This window comes from Microcebus murinus, chromosome 23 (genome assembly GCF_040939455.1).
Source record: "Microcebus murinus isolate Inina chromosome 23, M.murinus_Inina_mat1.0, whole genome shotgun sequence".
Classification (NCBI taxonomy): Eukaryota; Metazoa; Chordata; class Mammalia; order Primates; family Cheirogaleidae; genus Microcebus; species Microcebus murinus.
In genome coordinates, this window is record NC_134126.1 from 24,729,919 (window position 1) to 24,750,395 (window position 20,477).

At 34.8% G+C, this 20,477-nt stretch overlaps 1 protein-coding gene across 6 annotated transcripts in view; it reads right to left on the minus strand.

The window, feature by feature from the left end:
• Positions 1–20,477, minus strand: part of SYT14 (synaptotagmin 14) — a 154,336-nt gene that overhangs the window by 27,199 nt on the left and 106,660 nt on the right. For all 6 annotated transcript variants that reach the window (XM_012781713.3, XM_012781712.2, XM_012781714.3 and 3 more), the window contains one exon: positions 17,227–17,676. In XM_012781713.3, coding sequence (XP_012637167.1) covers positions 17,227–17,676 — 450 coding nt within the window. The remainder of the gene's footprint in view (positions 1–17,226; positions 17,677–20,477) is intronic.

A 20,477-nucleotide genomic window follows, 5' to 3' on the forward strand; every position in this document is an offset into this window, starting at 1 on the left:
CATAATTATATAAAAAAGAATAATCTTTTCAACAAATGATGTGACAATATCCACATATAAAACAATTATCTTTAAACCTCTGCCTTACAGCATATAAAAAATTTAATGCATGTCCTAAATTTAAGAACTAAAATCATGATATTAGAAGAAAATATAGGAATAAATCTTTGTCACCTTGTATTAATTTTACAGACATGACACTAAGAGCACAAGTAATAAAAAGAAAAAATAGACAAATTGAACTTGTGCTTCACAGAACATCATCAAGAAAGTAAAATGACAACAAACAGTATGGGAGGAAAATATTTTCCAACCATTTATCTGTTAAAGGAATAGTTTCCAGAATATGTAAAGAACTACTATATCTCAAAAAGAAAGAGGCAAGCCAATTAAAAAATGGGCACCAGATTTTAATAGAAATTTCTTCTAAGAAGATACACAAATGGTCAATAAGCACATGAAAAAATGCTCAACATTCTTTCTGTGTCAGACCAATTTCTTCACCTGCTGTCTGGATCCAATTTTCTCCAGCCTTCTTAAAAACACTACATATCTATATTTGTCTCATATCCTAAATATTACTCTTCACTGAATTTATCTCATTCATATATACAGATGCTCAAGTCTCATTCATATTTAAAAAACCCTTTTTGAACCCCAAACTACCTATGGCCAACGAAAGAAGTGCTGGAAGGAATCAGGCAAAACAATTCCCAGAACACACATAGACCTGGGAATAATTCACACTCTGAACAGCCAAAGTGGAGAAAACCTGTAATATATGGGGCATTGGATTGAGTACTTAGAAGGAAATTGCCTGAGTAGTGGGGTCAAATTAGCCCTAGAATAAAGAATGTCCAGTTTTCCATAGCAAAACTTATAAGCAAGCCTCAAAAGGATCAAACTGTTTTCAAGCAGCCTGACTACATCCCAGAACAACGCTCAAAATTATAAGAAAACAAAGGAATTCACCACCCAACAATGTAAGATCCACAATACCTGGCATCCATTAAGAAATTATCAAGCATGCAAAAAAGGAGGAAAATAAAACCCCTATTAAGGAAAAAAGTCAACTGACAAAAACTGACCCAGAAATGACAGGGGTGATAGAATTTATAGATATAAACATTAAAATAGCTAATTGGATTACCATTGGATTACCAACATGATAGACACTATAGAAGAAAAGATTAATGAACCTGCAGACATAGCAATAGAATCTATCAAAAACTAAGCCAGAGAGAAAACATAAGAAAAAAAATTAAGAACAGAACAACAGTGAGTTGTGAGACAACTTCAAAGCATATCATATATGTGTAATCAGGGACTCAGAAAGGGGCCAGGTGGTCAGAATTAATATTTGAAGAGATAATGGCATAAAAGGCCCCCAATTTAATTAAAACTATAAACCCATAGATCTGAGAAGCTCAATCAATAAGATTTGATATATGTGATAACCTTATAGCTCCCTGCTTTATCAATTATTGTACGGCGGTGCTGTAAAATGATTTAGGGAATGGAGGAGGCACAGGAGCCTGTTTAAGGGTAGGGGCAGAAACGAGGTCAATATCGTGTATGTTGCATTTACACAACATACTAAAGTATGAGACTTTAAAGATATATAGTATGTGAAAGCACTTTGTTATCAGTTAAAGTGTTTCACAAATAGATTTAAGTATAGGTTCCACTAAGGCAAGAAACACAGCTACAGTAGAATCCAGAAGAGCCTGGGGACTTCTCAGTACCATGGATAGCTCCACCAAACACTTTCTTTCAGTCTTTAATCCCAGAAGGCCAAAACTTATACCTAGCTGCAATTCTCTAAAGTTTATGCCTGGTGACCATTTTATAGACACCTGAAAAGGGGAAAATGTCCCCCACCTGCCCCTGGGTAAAGGCTCTCCTCACCCTTACTGTGACAAACAGTATGGCTACATCTATATAAATGGTCAGTATATGTTATTGGCTAGCATTATTATCAGCATACATATAATCATTATCATCATCATCATCTTAGACCTCACTGAGAGACTGCTGAGGAGTCATTAACCTACAAAAATCTATTACGTTCAAGCAGGGCGAGGAGGGCATCCTCACAGAGGAGTGGCACACCAGCCTAAGCAGGGTGAAGAGGGTGTTCACGCTGGGGATGGGAGGGAAGGTATGAAGCAGTGACTTAGTATGGAGAAAGAGCCCAGATGGGTGCCTGGTCGTAGCCATCAGATCCTGAGCAGGATGAGGAGGGCATTTCCACAGACAGGTGTAAGAGACTTAGCAGGGAAGGAAGACATGTCACTGAGGGCACTGACAGATGACTTTATGTCAGTGGGCTGTCAGAGCCTTAGCACCCCCTTAGGGGGAGGCAGCCATCCATTTAGAAGGGTGGTCCAGTGTAGGAGTAAGATCCCAAGTAGTCTAAGTAGAGTGTTTCTCGGAAGGGTGGTCTAGTGCAGGACGTGAGAGCCCAAGCAGGGTAAGGCAGGTGTCCTGCCTCAGAGGCAGCCTGGTATGGGGATTAGAAGCCTGTGCAGGGCGAGGAGAGCCTTTACTCATGGGCGGGTGGGGGTGGGGTGTGCAAACAGAGGCCAAGCACAAGGACTTTATGTAGGAGGAAAAAACTGACACAGGGAGTTGGAAGCTGAGCTTGGGAATGAGAGTATCTATCGATATACAGAAGGAATGGCTGCAATAAAACATTGGTTACGTACAAAGGGACTGATCAAATAAGTTAACATATTAAAAATAACAGGAGCCCTGCTTCTCACTATCAAAGAAGATAGTTAAAAATATAAAAAGGGAGAAAATTAGTATGGACCCTGTAGTGCTGAACTGAAATTAGTAGCCTCAATGTGAACACATGGCTTTCAACATTTAGATAGATATAGAAATAAATGTGTGTAATATGTATTTTATTTTAATAGAAAAATAATTTAAAAAAGAAGAGTAGTATTTCATAACTTTTGCCTCTATGAAAAAGTGTTATAAGCCATTAAAGATACTTATATGGTATATATCTGCAGTCATCAACCCCCGGGCCATGGACTGATAGTGGTCTATGGCCTGTTAGGGACTGAGTCCCACAGCAGGAAGTGAGTGGTAGGTGAGAAAGTGACAGCCACATCTCATCACTCACATCACCACCTGAGCCCTTCCTCCTGTCAGATCAGCGGTGGCATTAGAGTCTCAGAGGAGCATGAACCCTATTGTAAATTGCATCTGCAAGGGATCTAGGTTGCACGCTCCTTATGAGACTCTACTGTCTGATGATCTGAGGTGGAGCTGAGACGGTGATGCTAGCGCTGGGGAGCAGCTGCAAATACGGATTATCAGTAGCCAAGAAGTCTGACTGCACAATAATTGTAATGTGCTTGAGTCATCCTGAAACCATCTCCACTCCCAATCCTGTGGGAAAATTATCTTCCGTGAAACCAGTCCCTGATGCCTAAAAGGTTGGGGACCACAGGCATATATCATTCTGGTGTAAAATTAGGACCTGAAAAACTTACACTTTCCTTTGTATTTTATAACAAGTTCTACTCAAGACTATCCATACAAAAGGGAGAAAATTTTTAAAATTATTCATGCAGAATGTTCATGGGGACAACATGGATTATGAAGATAATGAACTGTGAATTCTCATTAAAAGGAAACGAAATTAAACTATCCTTATGGAAAAAATGGGTAAAAGGTGATAGTAGTAGTGGCGATGGTAGTACGTAATAGTAGTAAGTGATAATATACTAACGTTAGCACGACTGATATTTGAGTGTTTACTAAGTCCCAGGTACTGTGCTAACTACTTTACACAAATTAAAATCTTAAACACATTCTCACTAAGCTATTAGGACAATGATGATTTCAGTTTAAATTTAAAAACACCTTGAGTTTCAAATTTCCTTTCTTAAACTTTAAAATGGTAATAACAATTCTCTATGCCACAAAACAGACTATTTGAAGATTAGTTCTGATTCAAATTTCAAATGTTATGAATAAGTTACTGACAAATGAAATAGCAAAATATGATTTATATGTTCATTAAAATATGAATATAGAAGGATATTTCTAAAAGTCTTAATGCAACTTTATAGTGAATTCTCTAGCCACCTGAGTTATTTAATACGATGTTATTACTGTTGTTTTTGTACATACCCTCATAGAGCATTAAAAGCATTTCTCAGGAAATGAAATGTTAATAGCTATAGAAATAGCAATGCTTTTTTATTTCACTTTTATCACAATGTGCTATTTGGGAACAAATCTTTTAATGCTACCTTCATTTCTTCTGTCATTTTACAGTGTGAATTTTTGTACAGTCCAAGTGGAAATACAACATAAATATGGCCTTGAGGACAGTTAATGAGACATATGGCATATTTTCCCAAATTCCTGTTCCTAAAAGGCTAATAAAGTCCAGGAAATAATGAATTTGTCATTGTCTTTTTCTTCCTTTTTTTTTTTTTTTTTTTTTTTTTTGAGATAGGGTCTCACTCTGTCACCCAGGCTAGAGCGAAGTGGCCTCATCCATCATAGTTCACTGCAACCTTGAACTCCTGGGCTCAAGTTACCCTCCCCCCTCAGCCTCCCGAGTAGGCGTGCACCACCATGTCTGGCTAAGTTTTCTATTTTTTGTAGAGATGGGGTCTTGCTTAGGCTGGTCTCCAACTCCTGGCCTCAAGCGATCCTTCTGCCTCAGCCTTCCAAAGTGCTAGGATTATAGGCATGAGCTACCACTCCGCCCAGCCCCAAAATTGTCAGTTTCTAAAAAATTTATTTCTAATGTCTTCAGTGCCACAATAAACTTCATTTAATTAACTCAGTCCAATCTTATCTATATAAGAAAATCTAATCTATAATAGTGTAGGTTACATATAATGAACACTAGTAAAAAAGACTTTTTTCATGGCTATAATGACTTTAATTCCTCTTAAAATGTTTTTTACCTTTTTCTGTTCGCAAAATATACCAAGAAAAAGCAATATGCCAAGATTCTAATGAATCGAGGAGATAAATAATTTTAATAATTAACAATATATCTGAAATTAAATATTTCGATTAAAATTAAATAATATATAACAATATATCTGAAAAGTAAAATTTTGAAAGAAGCCAAAGGCAATGAAATGGTTAACATTTATTGGTGGTGAATAACTGCTTCTTTTCAATGAGATCTACTTCAAACTACTCAGTAAAATCCAGTTCCTACTAAAATAAAGTATTTTAGTTAGAACTGTTTGTTTTAAATATAATTTTTAATAGTTTAGTTGGCTGCAGTTTGAGCAGAGTATTTTAGAAAAATATTTATACTATTAACAAGTCTTACAGTTTTCTAAATGATAAGGTTTCAAGTTAAATTTTATGGTCAGACTCAACAGATGTCTCAGAACTTGGCAATGACTTATTTTAGTCCTATGGCTATACAGGAAATAACAGTGAAGAATAAGATATGGAGATAATATAGATTCTACAAGGCAATGGCAATCAACACTGTTTAGGCAGTTTCCTGTAGAACTTTGTAAAGAGGATACTTGGACCCCATGATTCAACAGGTCTAAGTAGGAGCCCGACATCTTTATTTTTAAAACTCTCTAAGTCATTCTAGTGTAATCAAGATTGAGAATAAGTTTTCAGGACTTAGGACTTTCAGGACTTTCTTGGCCAATTAAGTATACCTGAAAGATACTAATTGTGTGAAACACAGAACTCAAGGTTGCTAAGGGGATGTACAAAAATGTCTGCCTAATTTTGAGGTAGCATCAAACTGTTTAAAATAGGATTTCATCTATAATATGTCTAACCACTAAAGCTTTAATGAACTTTATTTTTAAGAAATGTAAACAAACATTATATTATACATTATTTGGTTATCTCCCTAGCATTCATTCATCACTTCCTTCCAGTAGAGGTACTGTGAACTTAACTCCTTTCCAACTCTCATCTGATGTGACTTGGGAGGTGATCCATCACCTAGCTCCAGGGTACAAGCTAATCAGCATAGCCTGTCCCGTAGCCACAGTTATTGGTTCTGGAATTGGCATGTAACCCAGTGAGACACAAGGAGTTTCAAGAGGGCCACTATGTGAAACCCAATTTTGAAGCTGACATACGGAAGACAGGGTAGGAGAGCAGTGTAGAGAGAGAAACCAGTACCTTGATAACATTATAATATTTTAGTTATGCCTGAAGAAAGGCCTACACTCTGGGTCCTTCATTATTGCTTAAGCCATTTTGAGTTGGTTTGCATTCGCTTGAAGCTAACAGAATCTTAACTGATGCAAATATTTACCCAATGTAATCTCTTGCTCCTTATGAGTAATGTTAGTTAATTAAATGATGATGTGGGATTTTCTAAAAGGGAAACTTCTCTTCATAGTTTTACTATAATTTCCTTTGTACTTCTTTATAATTCTACTCTTCTTAATTATTTTTTGGATTCCTAATGAACATACATTGCTAAATATTTGGAAAGGAAACCAAAGACAATAAAAGATGGAAAGATCTGAAGAAACACAAAAACAGACAAAAATATATCCTCAGAACGTACGCCAAAATATATCACTCATCTAATTCACATCCACAATGTTCCTTGGAAAAACATTTTATATACTGGTAGCTCTGATATTTTAGTGTATGCAACTATCACTAGGGCAATTTGTTTAAAGCACAGATTCTTAGGCTACTTCCCAGTAATTCTGATTCCGTGGATCTAGCATTGAGCCCAGGGATCAACACTGTTCAAAAGTATTCCAGGAGATTCTAATGCAAATGGTTAGTACAGCTCACTCTGAGAAGTTCTGTAGAAGAGGGTAGTGGATCCACTTCATAACAAATATTTCAGTTTTTAAATACTGACTTTCTGAAGAGTGGCATTTCTAATATAAAATATGAAACAAATATTTTCCAAAGGTAAAGAAGCCTAAGTTCTTATTAAAAGAAGATGAAAATAGATTGGCATGTAGAAGGAAAAAGAAAGAAATATTATGTATGAATTGCAAACTTTTGTTTGCTTTTACAAGATAAGATAGCTGTTCACTAGTCAACAGACTACATATGTAAATCTACCTTGAAAATAATTAATGGTTATATATCAGATCTGATCATCCAATTAAATATAAAATAACATGTATTTGGAAAGAGGGGAGAAATTTAAAGGAGAAATCAGTCATTTTACATACATTCTTCCAAAAGATATTTTAACAGGAAAGCATAAATTTGAATTTATAAATTTCAAGTATAATTATATAAGCTTGAAGCTTGCTACCAAAATCCCTGGTTGTAAGCCAGAGTGAACAGTTGGTTGTCCACTCAACAGCCATTGCCAATCTCTTTATTTCTTGCTGGAAGGGCTCTCCTCCCACTCTGGAGACTAAAAATGCCAGGCACTTGCATTTCCAGTCTCTCTGGCAGAGGCCATGGGCATGTGACCAAATCCTAGCCAATGGAATCTAGGAGGAAGTCTGCTGAGGGGATCACTGATACAGCAATCAGTGATACTGTCACCTCCTCCACCAACTTCCTCACTGAGGGGTCTCCTTATCAACGCCCCAAGGATTCCCATTTCTAGGTTGCTAGAGCCACTGCCATGGGAGTGAGGGTGAGGATGGGAAATGTATCTCTTGTTACCCAGTGGAAATCAAGTTTAAATGGTTCCCCTATAATCTTTAGTGCCTTTGTAATATTTAGCCTTAGTTCAAACTTGCAAACACCGTCCAAACACTGATTTACAAATAAACTTCTGACTTATAAATGAATACAGAAACACAATGCATTCATTAGGTGGGGACTGCCTGTAAAAACACACTTTATCATCTTTCCCATTTTAAATACTAAAGCCCCTACTATGAGAATCCCAATCACTAAGGAGCATAAAATTATCAAATGCTTCTACTTTTCTATATGTAATCAATACAATTTAGTCAACTGTTAATTGATCTGAGGTATGAGATTCTAGGATTGTTAATGAGTTAACCTATTTCATAATACATTCTAGGGTACAGAAAGATTGAGAAAAATATAAGAAACATCCAAAAAACCTAAAATTTAAAAAGAAATGGGAGGGAGCCACAGAGAATCCAGTACTTTTTCATAAAATTATTTTGGTCATAATATATTTTGAGCAGCCAGTACTGATGATGAAAAGAACACTTTTAGTTTTCATTTCTGGATCTATTTTACATTGTATTTTTGTCTTAAAAATCACAATCTTGACATTTTAGAGATTCTGAGAGATTTTTACATCTAATAAAAATAAGTTACATGGGAGTAAAGACATGTTCATACTTTAAACTTGGTTCTGTCAACATTCCTAGACAAATCCAACCTCCTTTTAGGTCAAATTTAGTATGATAAGATACAATGATAAGGTATAGAATAGCTAAACGAACAGACTGTGGAGACAGATGGATTTAAATCCCTACTCTGCAACTCACTATGTATGTGGCCCCGGGCAATTCAGTTAACCTTTCTATGCCTGTTTTTTCAGCTATAAATTGAAGATAACAGTACCAATATCAGAGGGTATCTGAATTAATATACATCAAGTGCTTAAAACTATATATACGGCATGGAATCTCTATTCAAGCTGAAGACAGAAAATGAATGTCACCCTCACCACTTTCTACTAACGTAATCATTCTCAGAAATTACATGTTAAAAACCATTTTAACTAGAATCAAACCCTAGTTATGACTAGCAGTGTCTTAGTATAGCATGGACTGCCTACATATAAATTTTAAAATCTGAAAAATCTCAGACCTTATTCTAACATTAACACTAAACCTTTGAGAACTGCATCAGGGTTCAGTGAAGGAGACAGAAATCACTTTGGGTGTTTTACAATAGATTTAATTCAGAAAATTAGATACTTACAAAATTGTTGGAAGATACGGAGTAGCAGGATTTAGGCTGTTCTGTAGGAACGACTCCTATAACACCAAAAACTAACCTGCTAAAGGAGCTACTACTTTACCAAGAAGGCAGAGAAATACATTAAGAGGTAAAAAACCTTAGCTTGATCAAGGGATGGGGAAGTCATCATTACAATTATCTCTTAGCATTCACGAAGCTGAAAACTAGCTATTAGAATGTTACTGGAGGGAGAAAAACATCTTTCCTTAAACTTGCCTGCCTGAAGCAGTATAAAAATGGCCTCCTCTGCCTCAATTTCACCTTGCAAGTCATGCACAAATACATTTAATTGGTAGAACCTGATTAGCATCCAGAACTCTAGGGAATCTCAGAAATGTATTCCTCTGAAATCCAAGAAAGAAACTAGAAAAGGCTGGGAATATTTGCAGATTGCCAGGCAATGAAATGTAACACAGTAACTCTAAAGTACAGTTTTGTCATCTGTAAATGGGGAAAAAGGATACTCACAATAGTGTTGTACTTATTAGGATTTAAGGAGATTATACACAATATTTAATATGGTGAAAATAACTTTTTCTTTCAATTTTGAAGCGTTAGCTTAACTTTGTCTTCTAGCATCTAGCTTTGTAGTTGAGCAGTCTGATGCCCTTCTGATCTTCATTTATTTTTATGTTGCCTGGGATCTTTTAGGATCTTCTCTTTTACCCCTGGTGTTCTGAACTTTCACAATGATGTGTCTACGTCTGGACTTTCCATTTATTGTTCAAGTCCTTTAACTGGAGACTTAAGCCCTTCAGCTTTGGCAAATTTTCTTGTATTTTTAATACAAATTCCCCCTTCTGTTTCCTTTTTCTTTCTTTATGAATCACCTGTTAGTCATATGATCCTTTTTCTTTTTTTAATCTTTCCATCTGTTTCTTTTCTACTCTATATTCCTTTTTTATTTTCTGAAGACTTTTTTCACTCTATCTTCTAACTAAGGGGTTAGCAAACTTTATCTGTAAAGGGCCAGGTAGTAAATTCTTTGAATTAATGAGCCACATGATCTCTGTTGTAATTACTTACTCTGCTGTTGTAACTTGAAGACAGTCATAGACGATACATAAACGAATGGGAACGGCTGTGTTCCAATAAAACTTTCTTACAAAAACAGGTGGATGGCCATACTTTGCCCATCTCTGTACAGACCTTTCTACAATCTTATGTGTAATTTACAAAAGTCTTTTCTTCTATGATTATTCCTTTTCCTGAGTATTTTCTCTCTTTTTTAAAAATGTATGTATTCTCAAATCTTTCTAAAGACACTAAAAATTAGTTTTTAATTTTCTCGTAATCTTCATACTATAGATTCTTTCTGTTGGGTAATTTTGTTTTCTGTTTATCCTAAGTTTTCTCTTTCCTGGTAGAGGTTTTCTATTCATGTCTTCTGAGCCATGATTATTTGTTTGTATCAATATTTAAGAGTATATCACTAAAACTCTAATCAAAAACTCTATACTTGGCCGGGCGCTGTGGCTCACGCCTGTAATCCTAGCTCTTGGGAGGCCGAGGCGGGCGGATTGCTCAAGGTCAGGAGTTCGAAACCAGCCTGAGCAAGAGTGAGACCCCGTCTCTACTATAAATAGAAAGAAATTAATTGGCCAACTGATATATATAAAAAAAAAAAAAATTAGCCGGGCATGGTGGCGCATGCCTGTAGTCCCAGCTACCCGGGAGGCTGAGGCAGAAGGATCACTCGAGCCCAGGAGTTTGAGGTTGCTGTGAGCTAGGCTGACGCCACGGCACTCACTCTAGCCTGGGCAACAAAGCGAGACTCTGTCTCAAAAAAAAAAAAAAAAAAAAAAAAAAACTCTATACTTTTCAAAAAGGTTTATTCACTGATAGGCATACGTGTGATTCAATGGGATCAAGCAATTTCCCTGGAGGACCCCTAAATGCCAGTATGACATAGTCTTCACTTGGAATCTTGAGTTTTTCCAGAGTATAACAAATGATATTTACTGCCCAAGGGCTAGAGACAAGTCCGCCACTATTTCTCATGCTAGATGGAGATACAAGAAACTTCACAAATTTTTAGTGACTCTCTTACTTTTAATCCTTAGACTCATGGTACCCATGCTTTATATGGAAGTAAGTATGGTTCTGGGGGTCAGATTAGCGCTCTCTTTCATCTATGTGCACTTTATGCTAGGTTATCGCCATTCCACTGAGTCAGTAACCACCATCCATCCAAAATGCTTTCCAGAAGTTGGTATCTCATCCGCTGATACCTTTTTCCAGCTAACTTTGACCTTGTGGGTATAAATGTGAATGGACATATGTGTGTGTGTTTATTTTTGTAAACTATAAAACTATCATTTTAGTGGAAATTATGGGAAGAAAAAGAAATAATTATATGTGCTTAATCCACTATCTTTATAAGAATAAACAAACAATTACTTGCATTTTCTTCTGGCACTGACAGTTTAGGCCAACTTGTTTAATATACTAAAATCTGTCAGATATTAATATTTAAGTTTCTAAAGCTCAATAATATTTTTATGAATTAAGAAACTGGATTCAGAAATTATGATAACTAGATAGAGCTAAGTATATAGGAAAGACCTTGTTATGCAAATCTATTATTTAAATAATATTTAAAAGAGAATGTTTGTACCAAGAGAGCAAATTTATATACTATAAAGAGTACAAATTTATTTGAAAACCACTGATATAGAAAACATAAATGTTAATCTATAGTTAATATTAATCTTAACAATTCTTGGCATGGAATATTGTTCACAATTATTCACTGCCCCACACTGTTGATACCAGGCTTTGCTAAATGACTTGCTTATAGACCATAGGTCGGCAGACAACAGGCTGCAAACTGAATGCTGCATGTAGTCTGTTTTTTGTACAGCCAGTATGTTAAGAATTTTACATTTTTAAAAGAGGTTGTAAAAAAAAAAAATATGTGACTGAGACCATATGTGGCCTATGAAAACTAAAAAAAAAATTAACTCTCTGGCATTTTACAGAAAAAGTTTGCCAACCCCTGCTTTAGACAATGAAATGGAAGTGGAAGTAGGGTATGTCAATTTTAGGCAGAAGCTTTAAGAGACAAGGATTAGTTTGCTATGTTCTCTGCCATGACAACCAGCAAAGTTTCAGAAAGAACCTCCCCTATTGGTCTGGATCTCACAGAGAAGACAAGACAGGGAAGAGAGCCATAACTGGCCCACAATGGACACGGAGCCTAAGTAAGAAAGAAACTTTTGTTGCTTATAAGCCATTTAAAAGTTTCAGGGTTTGCTAGCTCAGAATAACCTAGTCTAAGCTTCTTGATATATTTTAATGGAATAGGAGTTACAATTATGTCTGAAAATAAAACTGCATTTATATTTAAAGGATATTTATGATTCAGACTTCTTAATAATTACTCAGAATATATTTCTAAAAAGTTATATCTTAGAAACATTCAAAGCCTGAATTATAATTAGCTCCTGAAAAAGTTACTTTACTAGCTACTTGTATTGTTGGATTAAATAAAGTGCTTTCACTTTCTTTTTTTTCCAGATTGTTACTTTTCTTCTGATTTTGAAACTTGAAAAATACAATATGAGAATTTTTACTGACTAGTACCTAATTAAGAAATTAGAACATTAAATTTATTCATACATGAATAAGACCAAATAATAGTTAGCATTTATTAAGTTCCTACCCTATGCCAGATGATGTTCTAAGTACTTTACATGGATTAATGCCCTAAATCCTCACAAAAATTTTATGAGGCAAATATATTATCATCACTTTTTACAAATGAAGAAAATCAGGCACAGAGAAGTTGAGTATTTGCTCAAGGACACACAGTTGGGATGGAAGGGTAGCCAAGATGTGAACACAGGGCCTACAGAGCTGCCATGCTCTCAAACCTTAGTCTACACCAACCCTCCTAAATGCAAACATAAACTTGGTCTCGAAAGTCTAACAATTTTGGCATTACAATGGTAGATTTCTATTATCTAGTAATTCTTTAATCTTTTGTGACAAATCACAAATGAATTAGTTTAAAAAACCATTTTTACAACATGAACACAGTTTAAGAAACAATGCCAACTTTCATTTCAGGGAAAAATATAAGCCCCTAAAATAAATTGACTACTATGAAAAATGTACTTCTAATGCATGCTGTCTTTTATAAACTAAAACAGTTCCTTACTCCCTTAAAAGTAAGCCAAATTAAAGTTTAATCAGTTCACTGATTACTTTTTATTGTAAAATACAGAAATATTAAGAGATATGTATGTAATTTTTATTATACAAATTATAGTCGTACGTTACTTAATGGTGGGGATATGTTCTGAGAAATGCACTGTTAGGTGATTTTGTCATTGTGTGAACATCACAGAACACTACTTACACAAACCTAGATGGTGTAGCCTACTACATACCTGGGCTGTATGGTACAGTCTATGGATCCTAGGATACAAACTGTATTATATGGCATATTACTACTGAATACTGTAGGCAACTGTAACACAGTGGTAAGTATTTATGTATCTAAACATAGAGAAGACACAGTGAAAATGCAGTATTATAATCTTATGGGACCACCATCATATATGTGATATGTCGTTGACTGAAATGTTATGCGGCACATGACTGTGTGTGTGTGTGTGTGTGTGTGTGTATATAATAGTTCAAGTACACAACATCAGGTGATTTCAAAATATAACAAAACTATGTGCACCAAACTCATTAAGTTTTCATTTCTATTAGCTTTTTATACTACAAAAAAAATGTAATTTAGTAAGATTCTAATCATTAGTTGCTCCAAAGTAAATGACTATAAAAAGAACACAGGAGGCCGGGCGCTGTGGCTCACGCCTGTAATCCTAGCTCTTGGGAGGCCGAGGCGGGCGGATTGCTCAAGGTCAGGAGTTCAAAACCAGCCTGAGCAAGAGCGAGACCCCGTCTCTACTATAAATAGAAAGAAATTAATTGGCCAACTGATATATATATAAAAAATTAGCCGGGCATGGTGGCGCATGCCTGTAGTCCCAGCTACTCGGGAGGCTGAGGCAGAAGGATCACTGGAGCCCAGGAGTTTGAGGTTGCTGTGAGCTAGGCTGACGCCACGGCACTCACTCTAGCCTGGACAACAAAGCGAGACTCTGTCTCAAAAAAAAAAAAAAAAAAAAAAAAGAACACAGGAAATAGCTAAGATATATAGAACCTATGTAAACAATTCTAAGTCTAAGAGATACAGGAAAGAAAACAATATATATTTTTGATAAGATCAGAGAATATCCTTTCTAGAGAGAAAAACATTTTTGCAATTAGTATTTTCCAGTTCTCTTTAAATTCTCCCTGTTTGCCAAAACAGGCATTACTCTGGAAAAGTAGCATTAAACCCTATCCACCTCAAAATAAACATTTCAGTAAACATAATCACAATGATTTTGGAAGAAACATCCTCAATATATTAAGTCAGAGGAAATACTATAAGCAGTATCATTACTACTGGTTGGTGTATAAAATATATTCTGATAAAACACATGTTCATATGTATCATTTAAAAAAATTAGTACCACTTAAAGCATTTTTCAAATGAATTACCTACTATTGTAAATTATGTATCAAGAATTTAAATATAGTAAAATTTGGGCATGAACCCATCTGGTCTGGGACTTTTTTTATTGGAAGATTTTTTATTGCTGCTTCAATTTCGGTGCTTGATTAGTCTGTTCAGGAATTCTATTTCTTCCTGATTGAGCCTAGGGGGGTTGTGTATTTCTAAGAATTCGTCCATTTCCTCCATGTTTCAAGCTTTTGGGCATAAAGATTGTTATAGTATTCAAAGATGATGTTTTATATTTCTATGATATCAATTGTGAATTCTCTTCTTTTTCATTTTTAATTGAGCTTATTAAAGTTCTTTCCTTTCTGCTTCTGGTCAATCTAGCACCCAAGTTAACTATAATCATGAGATTTCTCCATATAGTTAAAATTAAAACTTAGGCAAAGTGAATATATACATTCTATTGCTATTATATTTTCTATGACAAGTTAATTGATAGACAGAATCACGAGTATTAACCTCACAATTTTGGTGTGCCAGGTTTGGTGTGCCAATGGGATTTTGACAAGGTGTAGAAAGAAGGAAAACAAGGAGGAACAATTAAACATAGCTATTGAATTTGAGAAGTGTGTCAAGGTAGAAAAAAAATTCTCTAAGAGCAGAAGATGGATAGTTTTATTCATATTTAAATGTTATATCTTAAAACCTATTTATTTAGCACTTTTTCCTTTTTGTGAACACTTCTCAGAAATTTATTGTACTAGTTGGTAAAAAAAAGATTATAGAATCAATGACTATAAGCTAATGTACATAGTGTAGATGCATATAAAAATTATTTAGTTTGACCAGAGATAAGACCATATTATTTTCTATAGCTCCATTTTCTTGGTGAAATGAATACAATTAAAACAGAACTGGGAATAATTTGAAGTAAATAAAGCAATACAAAATACGTACCTCTTGATGATATAGTCTTTCTCTTCTCATTTATATCAGTTATTTCCATATAAGAGTGTATTTACCACAGAATAACTAGTGATTGCTCAGACCAAATAATGAGAAAACTTTCAAAATCATGTTAATAATTGCAGATTATTCAATTTTATGAAAAATTTATTTTCCCCCTGAAATACAGCCTGCATGTTATTTAAACATCTCCTCTTATAAACTTTGATATCATTTAAACAAGGTATTTCCCAAAAATGGTAATCCTGAAAATTTAAAAGGATAACAAATTATTAATTTTCCCAATAAAGATTAAATTTATCTTATAAGCTCATATGAATATATTTACCATCATCTTTTTTTTTTTTTTTACCATCTTTTCGTATTTAAAGATGCTAAAATTATCTAGTTAAGATGGCATGGTTCGATTCATTCAAAGGTCCTACAACATCAAACGCTCCCTGGTGTAAATACGGTGAGACCTTAAACTTGGACTTAAGCTTACACATTTAAAAGCTTAAAAACAACCCTATTGCTTTACTAATCATGGGAATTTGGGGGGGAGGGGAAGAAAGACCTAAAATACTATACCTTTATTTTAAAATGTAAATCTATCTAAAATGTAAAGATTTATATTTTGAAAATGCTTTTTATTCAATATAGCAGAGAGGAATAAATATAAGTCATAATTTGCACTTACAGCATATCACAGATTTTTCTCATAATCTAAATATAATAACTATCTGGCATAACGTATCTCTTTGGTTTAAATAAACAGTGCAGACATTTCTCTCCTGTGATTTGCAATACCTGTGGGAATACAGTTAAAAATATGGAGAGAGGGAGATTTGCAGGCGATTATACTCTGGAGGAAAAAGGAGAAAAGAGAGAACTAGCTGAAAGTACCAAGCTTAAGTGTTCTCCCAGCAATACTTCAAAATCTTTGTTTAAAAGGATGGAAAGTATAATGGGGGGCAGATTTTTTTTGAACTTTTAAAATAATTTCACAGCAGCTTTGGAGAGATTATGGAGAGTCACGACCCTGGCAGCAGTACATATTCTGTATGAGAAAATAATTTCTGCAATACAGCAAGTAAGTTATGAGACTAGATAGTTCTAGTTTTATATCATCTAGTTTTTTTTTTTTTTTTTTTTTTTTTTTTTTTTTTTTTGAGACAGAGTCTCGCTTTGTTGTCCAGGCTAGAGTGAGTGCCGTGGCGTCAGCCTAGCTCACAGCAACCTCAAACTCCTGGGCTCCAGTGATCCTTCTGCCTCAGCCTCCCGAGTAGCTGGGACTACAGGCATGCGCCACCATGCCCGGCTAATTTTTTATATATATATCAGTTGGCCAATTAATTTCTTTCTATTTATAGTAGAGACGGGGTCTCGCTCTTGCTCAGGCTGGTTTTGAACTCCTGACCTTGAGCAATCCGCCCGCCTCGGCCTCCCAAGAGCTAGGATTACAGGCGTGAGCCACAGCGCCCGGCCTTATATCATCTAGTTTTAACCTGGAAATAAAATAAGAAATTCTATAAGGAGTTTGGATGATGTCATAATCAACCATTTAATAAATGTTCAACAAAGGAACAAACATGTAAGGTCTTGGGGCTAGAATTCTGTGAAGGAGAAAATAAAATACATAAAACAAATCATGAATCACCTCCAGGGGCAACTTTTATAGACAGGAGAAAATTATACCTACCTATCCAGGGCTCAGAAATTTTTGTAAAGGTATGTTTACTATATAAAAGATGGACTGAGAAAGTTGTTTGGTGGATTATAGATTTTAAAAATTCTGTGTATTATATACCATGAACATAAACTATATTCAGGCCACTTGATGAGATACTCACAGAATGATTGTAAGAAGGTTCCAATATCACAGGCAATGACATTTTCCCTTGAAGATTCAATTTTGTTAAATAAAAAATCTTTTCCCCCACAATCTTTTCTTTTTTCATGCGATGTACACCATACAGTCTAAACCGAACTGCATAATTTCCAATCATCTCAGATTCAACATGATTAAATTTAAATGTTTCTGTGAAGACAGGGCATGGTCCTCTCTGGATGCTGGTTTTTGCTCTCTGTTTCTTTATAGGTAGAAGAACAAGGTGTACTTGCCATGAGTTGCCACCTGTCCTGTTATAAGTTGGGATGTCTGTGACAGCTGTCACTGTTACCAGAAGCTTCTGTTCTTGTGAGTCATAGTCAAAAGTCACATCCAGTGTGCCATATTTAGCTTCTGGCTCAGGATCAAAAGGTTTAGGAAGCTGTGAAGATGATCCTTGAGCTGACATATCCTAAGAAAAGCAAATTTAAATGTTTTTAGTTTTTAACTCTATTCTTTAATCTAACATGTAAATAAATACCTAATATTTCTTTAGGAGGATGATGTAAAAACAATTTTCATATGCTGCCACAAAGAAAGTAATACAATAATAATTAACTATCAACTACAATCAAAAGCTACCCTATAGGGTCAGAGTAGTTTAAGCAGTAAGTTAAACTCAAAAACTTACATATAGATACTTTTAGAATTTACTATTCATCATCATAATTTTTAGAAAGTTGGATATATGTTTTTATAAATGAGAATTTCAAATATATACTTTAATGTATATCTCTGTTTCTTTTGTAGGAACTACTAAGTTTTACTTTCAACATTGTAAATAATGAAACTGACACCTTAATATTATCCTAGAGAGGAAGAGAACATAAATAAAAATATAATGCTATTGAAAAATTTGGTTCCATTCTTAGGGTTTGTTCTAAAATGTTCGCATATGCAATAGAATATAAAGATATTTAGACTTATAAAACAATAGAAATGTGAAATATAGAAGTATAAACACAAAGTATTTGGAGCTAAATGTTTATTCTCCATATTTTAATATTTATGGAGACTATATTTACTTCACAATAACTTAAGCTATTTTTTAACCAGAATTAAAAACATATTACTTTCTAATATTAATTACTATTGAGAATGGCAGAATACACATTTCAAAAGTTCAAGAAAGACTGACACTGTACATTTTAATTGAGAAATTAAAAGAAATTGTACCCATTTTACCTGTAATTGTCTCAAATTCCTGACAGTCTAAGTACCATATAATGAGGGTTTCAGCTAGTTACTGACAATGCCAAACCCGTATCTCTGACCTTTTAACTACACTTCTTTGCCACTTTAGGTATTTTAATAAACCTTAAATGATTTTCATTTTAAAATGTGGACCAATTTTATAAATTTCTATAATTTTCTAAACTTTGATTTAATGCCTAATGTGGCACCAAATACTAAATTTCAGTCTTCCCTTCTTCCATTTACTCAAAAAACCTCCCTGAATTTCAGCTAGAAACACTGCCCAGGAGAGTATACTTCAGAGACTTTCTTATAGCCGATATGACTATGTGACTGTGGCCAAACAGAATTTTGGCTGAGGCAAACAGAATTTATGTGTATAATATCCAGATCAGGTTTACATAAGAAATCACTTGTCCTTCACTCTCTTTCCATCTTGCTCTTCCCACACACAGATACGCAGACAGGATGTGTGGGTCAGCTCAGACCTTGTAGACTAGAACAATATCCTAGGGGATGGCAGAGTAACAAAACGGAAGAAAGTGGGTCCCTGAATGATACTGTAGAGCAAAGCCACCTACTCACCCGGAACTATTGTTAAACAAAAGAGAAATAAGCTTCTGTGTTTCTTAGCCATTTTATTTGGTGGTGGTGGTGTCTCTTTGTTATAGCAGCTTAACATGTACTCTAACTATTGAACCTACTATGTGCTAGGCCTTATCTTAGGTTGGGAGAGTTCTTCTTCCTGCAGAAGAGAACCAAACAGACATGAGTCTTTAATCTTATAAATTTTACATGCTAGTTGGTATCATGTCTGGAAAAAAGGATGATAAAGGAAGAACAATACTTGGGGAGAGGGAACAAACTCACAGACTTCATTTTTTAATGCAGTATGAGGAAATCAGGGTATATGTATTCTTACTGTGTTAAAAAAAACATAGTTATACAGCAAAATGTTTTGATGCATACCACTTCATAGTTCATAATTGAAGATTATTATATGGCTTTGGCATTTTAATAAAATATTTTCTAAAATGATGTAATGACAGCTAAGATTTTCAGTCATAAAATTTTTATAAGGTCCTAGATAGCTATTTCTGAATTGTGTTTCTCTTGGTGCCCCCTAATTTCTTTCTTTCTTAGCATTTTAACAATTCTCATGAAACCCAAGGTTAAAAGGGTGGCACTTTTACAGTCAAAACTACTGGGTGCCTTCTGCAAATAGGCAATAAGAAAACAATCCTTCCTTTCAAGGTGTCTGGATCAAGTTTTAAAAAGTCTTTAGCTAGCAACAAGTCAGCAAGAGTTTATAAACTCCTTGCCATGGAATTCTTCTGAACCCTCTCTTCTCTCTTAGTTCAATCATGTATGTGGGTAGGCTCTAAGATAGAGATAGCCTGTATTAAATCAAGAGGAAAGTAAAAATTTTCTGTTTGACACATAATATCTATTACAAGGATGCAAAATAAACTTGAAAAAAAAAGTAAGAATGAATTTCATACTAGCATAGGCTATCAGTATTCTATATCCAAATATTTACATAATATACATTGCTTTATTGTTTGAATATATTCAGTGCTGCTATAGAAGATACGGAAACAAGCAAGAAGGAGGAAATTCCAAAGAAATGTTTACAGATAGCAAGTTAGCAGCTTCTGAAATATGGGCAAAACTCACAGTGTGTGTTAGCTATAGATAATGAGTAAGGAAGTAGCTTGTGAGACATGGGCAGAATTCAGACTATATATTAAATATAGATAGTAACCAAGTTAGTAACCTTTAAGATATGCCAAAGACAGATGGACTAAATAGAAAATGTGATGGAATAAATGAGTGTCATCTATAGAAAGGGATGAAAAGCCCAAGCCGTATCATGCAGCTCTGGCTGACAGCTTTGTCACTCATGTTCTTAAGAAATGCAGATAAAACCTCCATCTGCTTAGTAGGCTAATTAGCAAGTTTCAGTGGTAGCCAGGTATACTTGCCCCTACATCTCTGCCATAAAACAAGTGTGTGCTA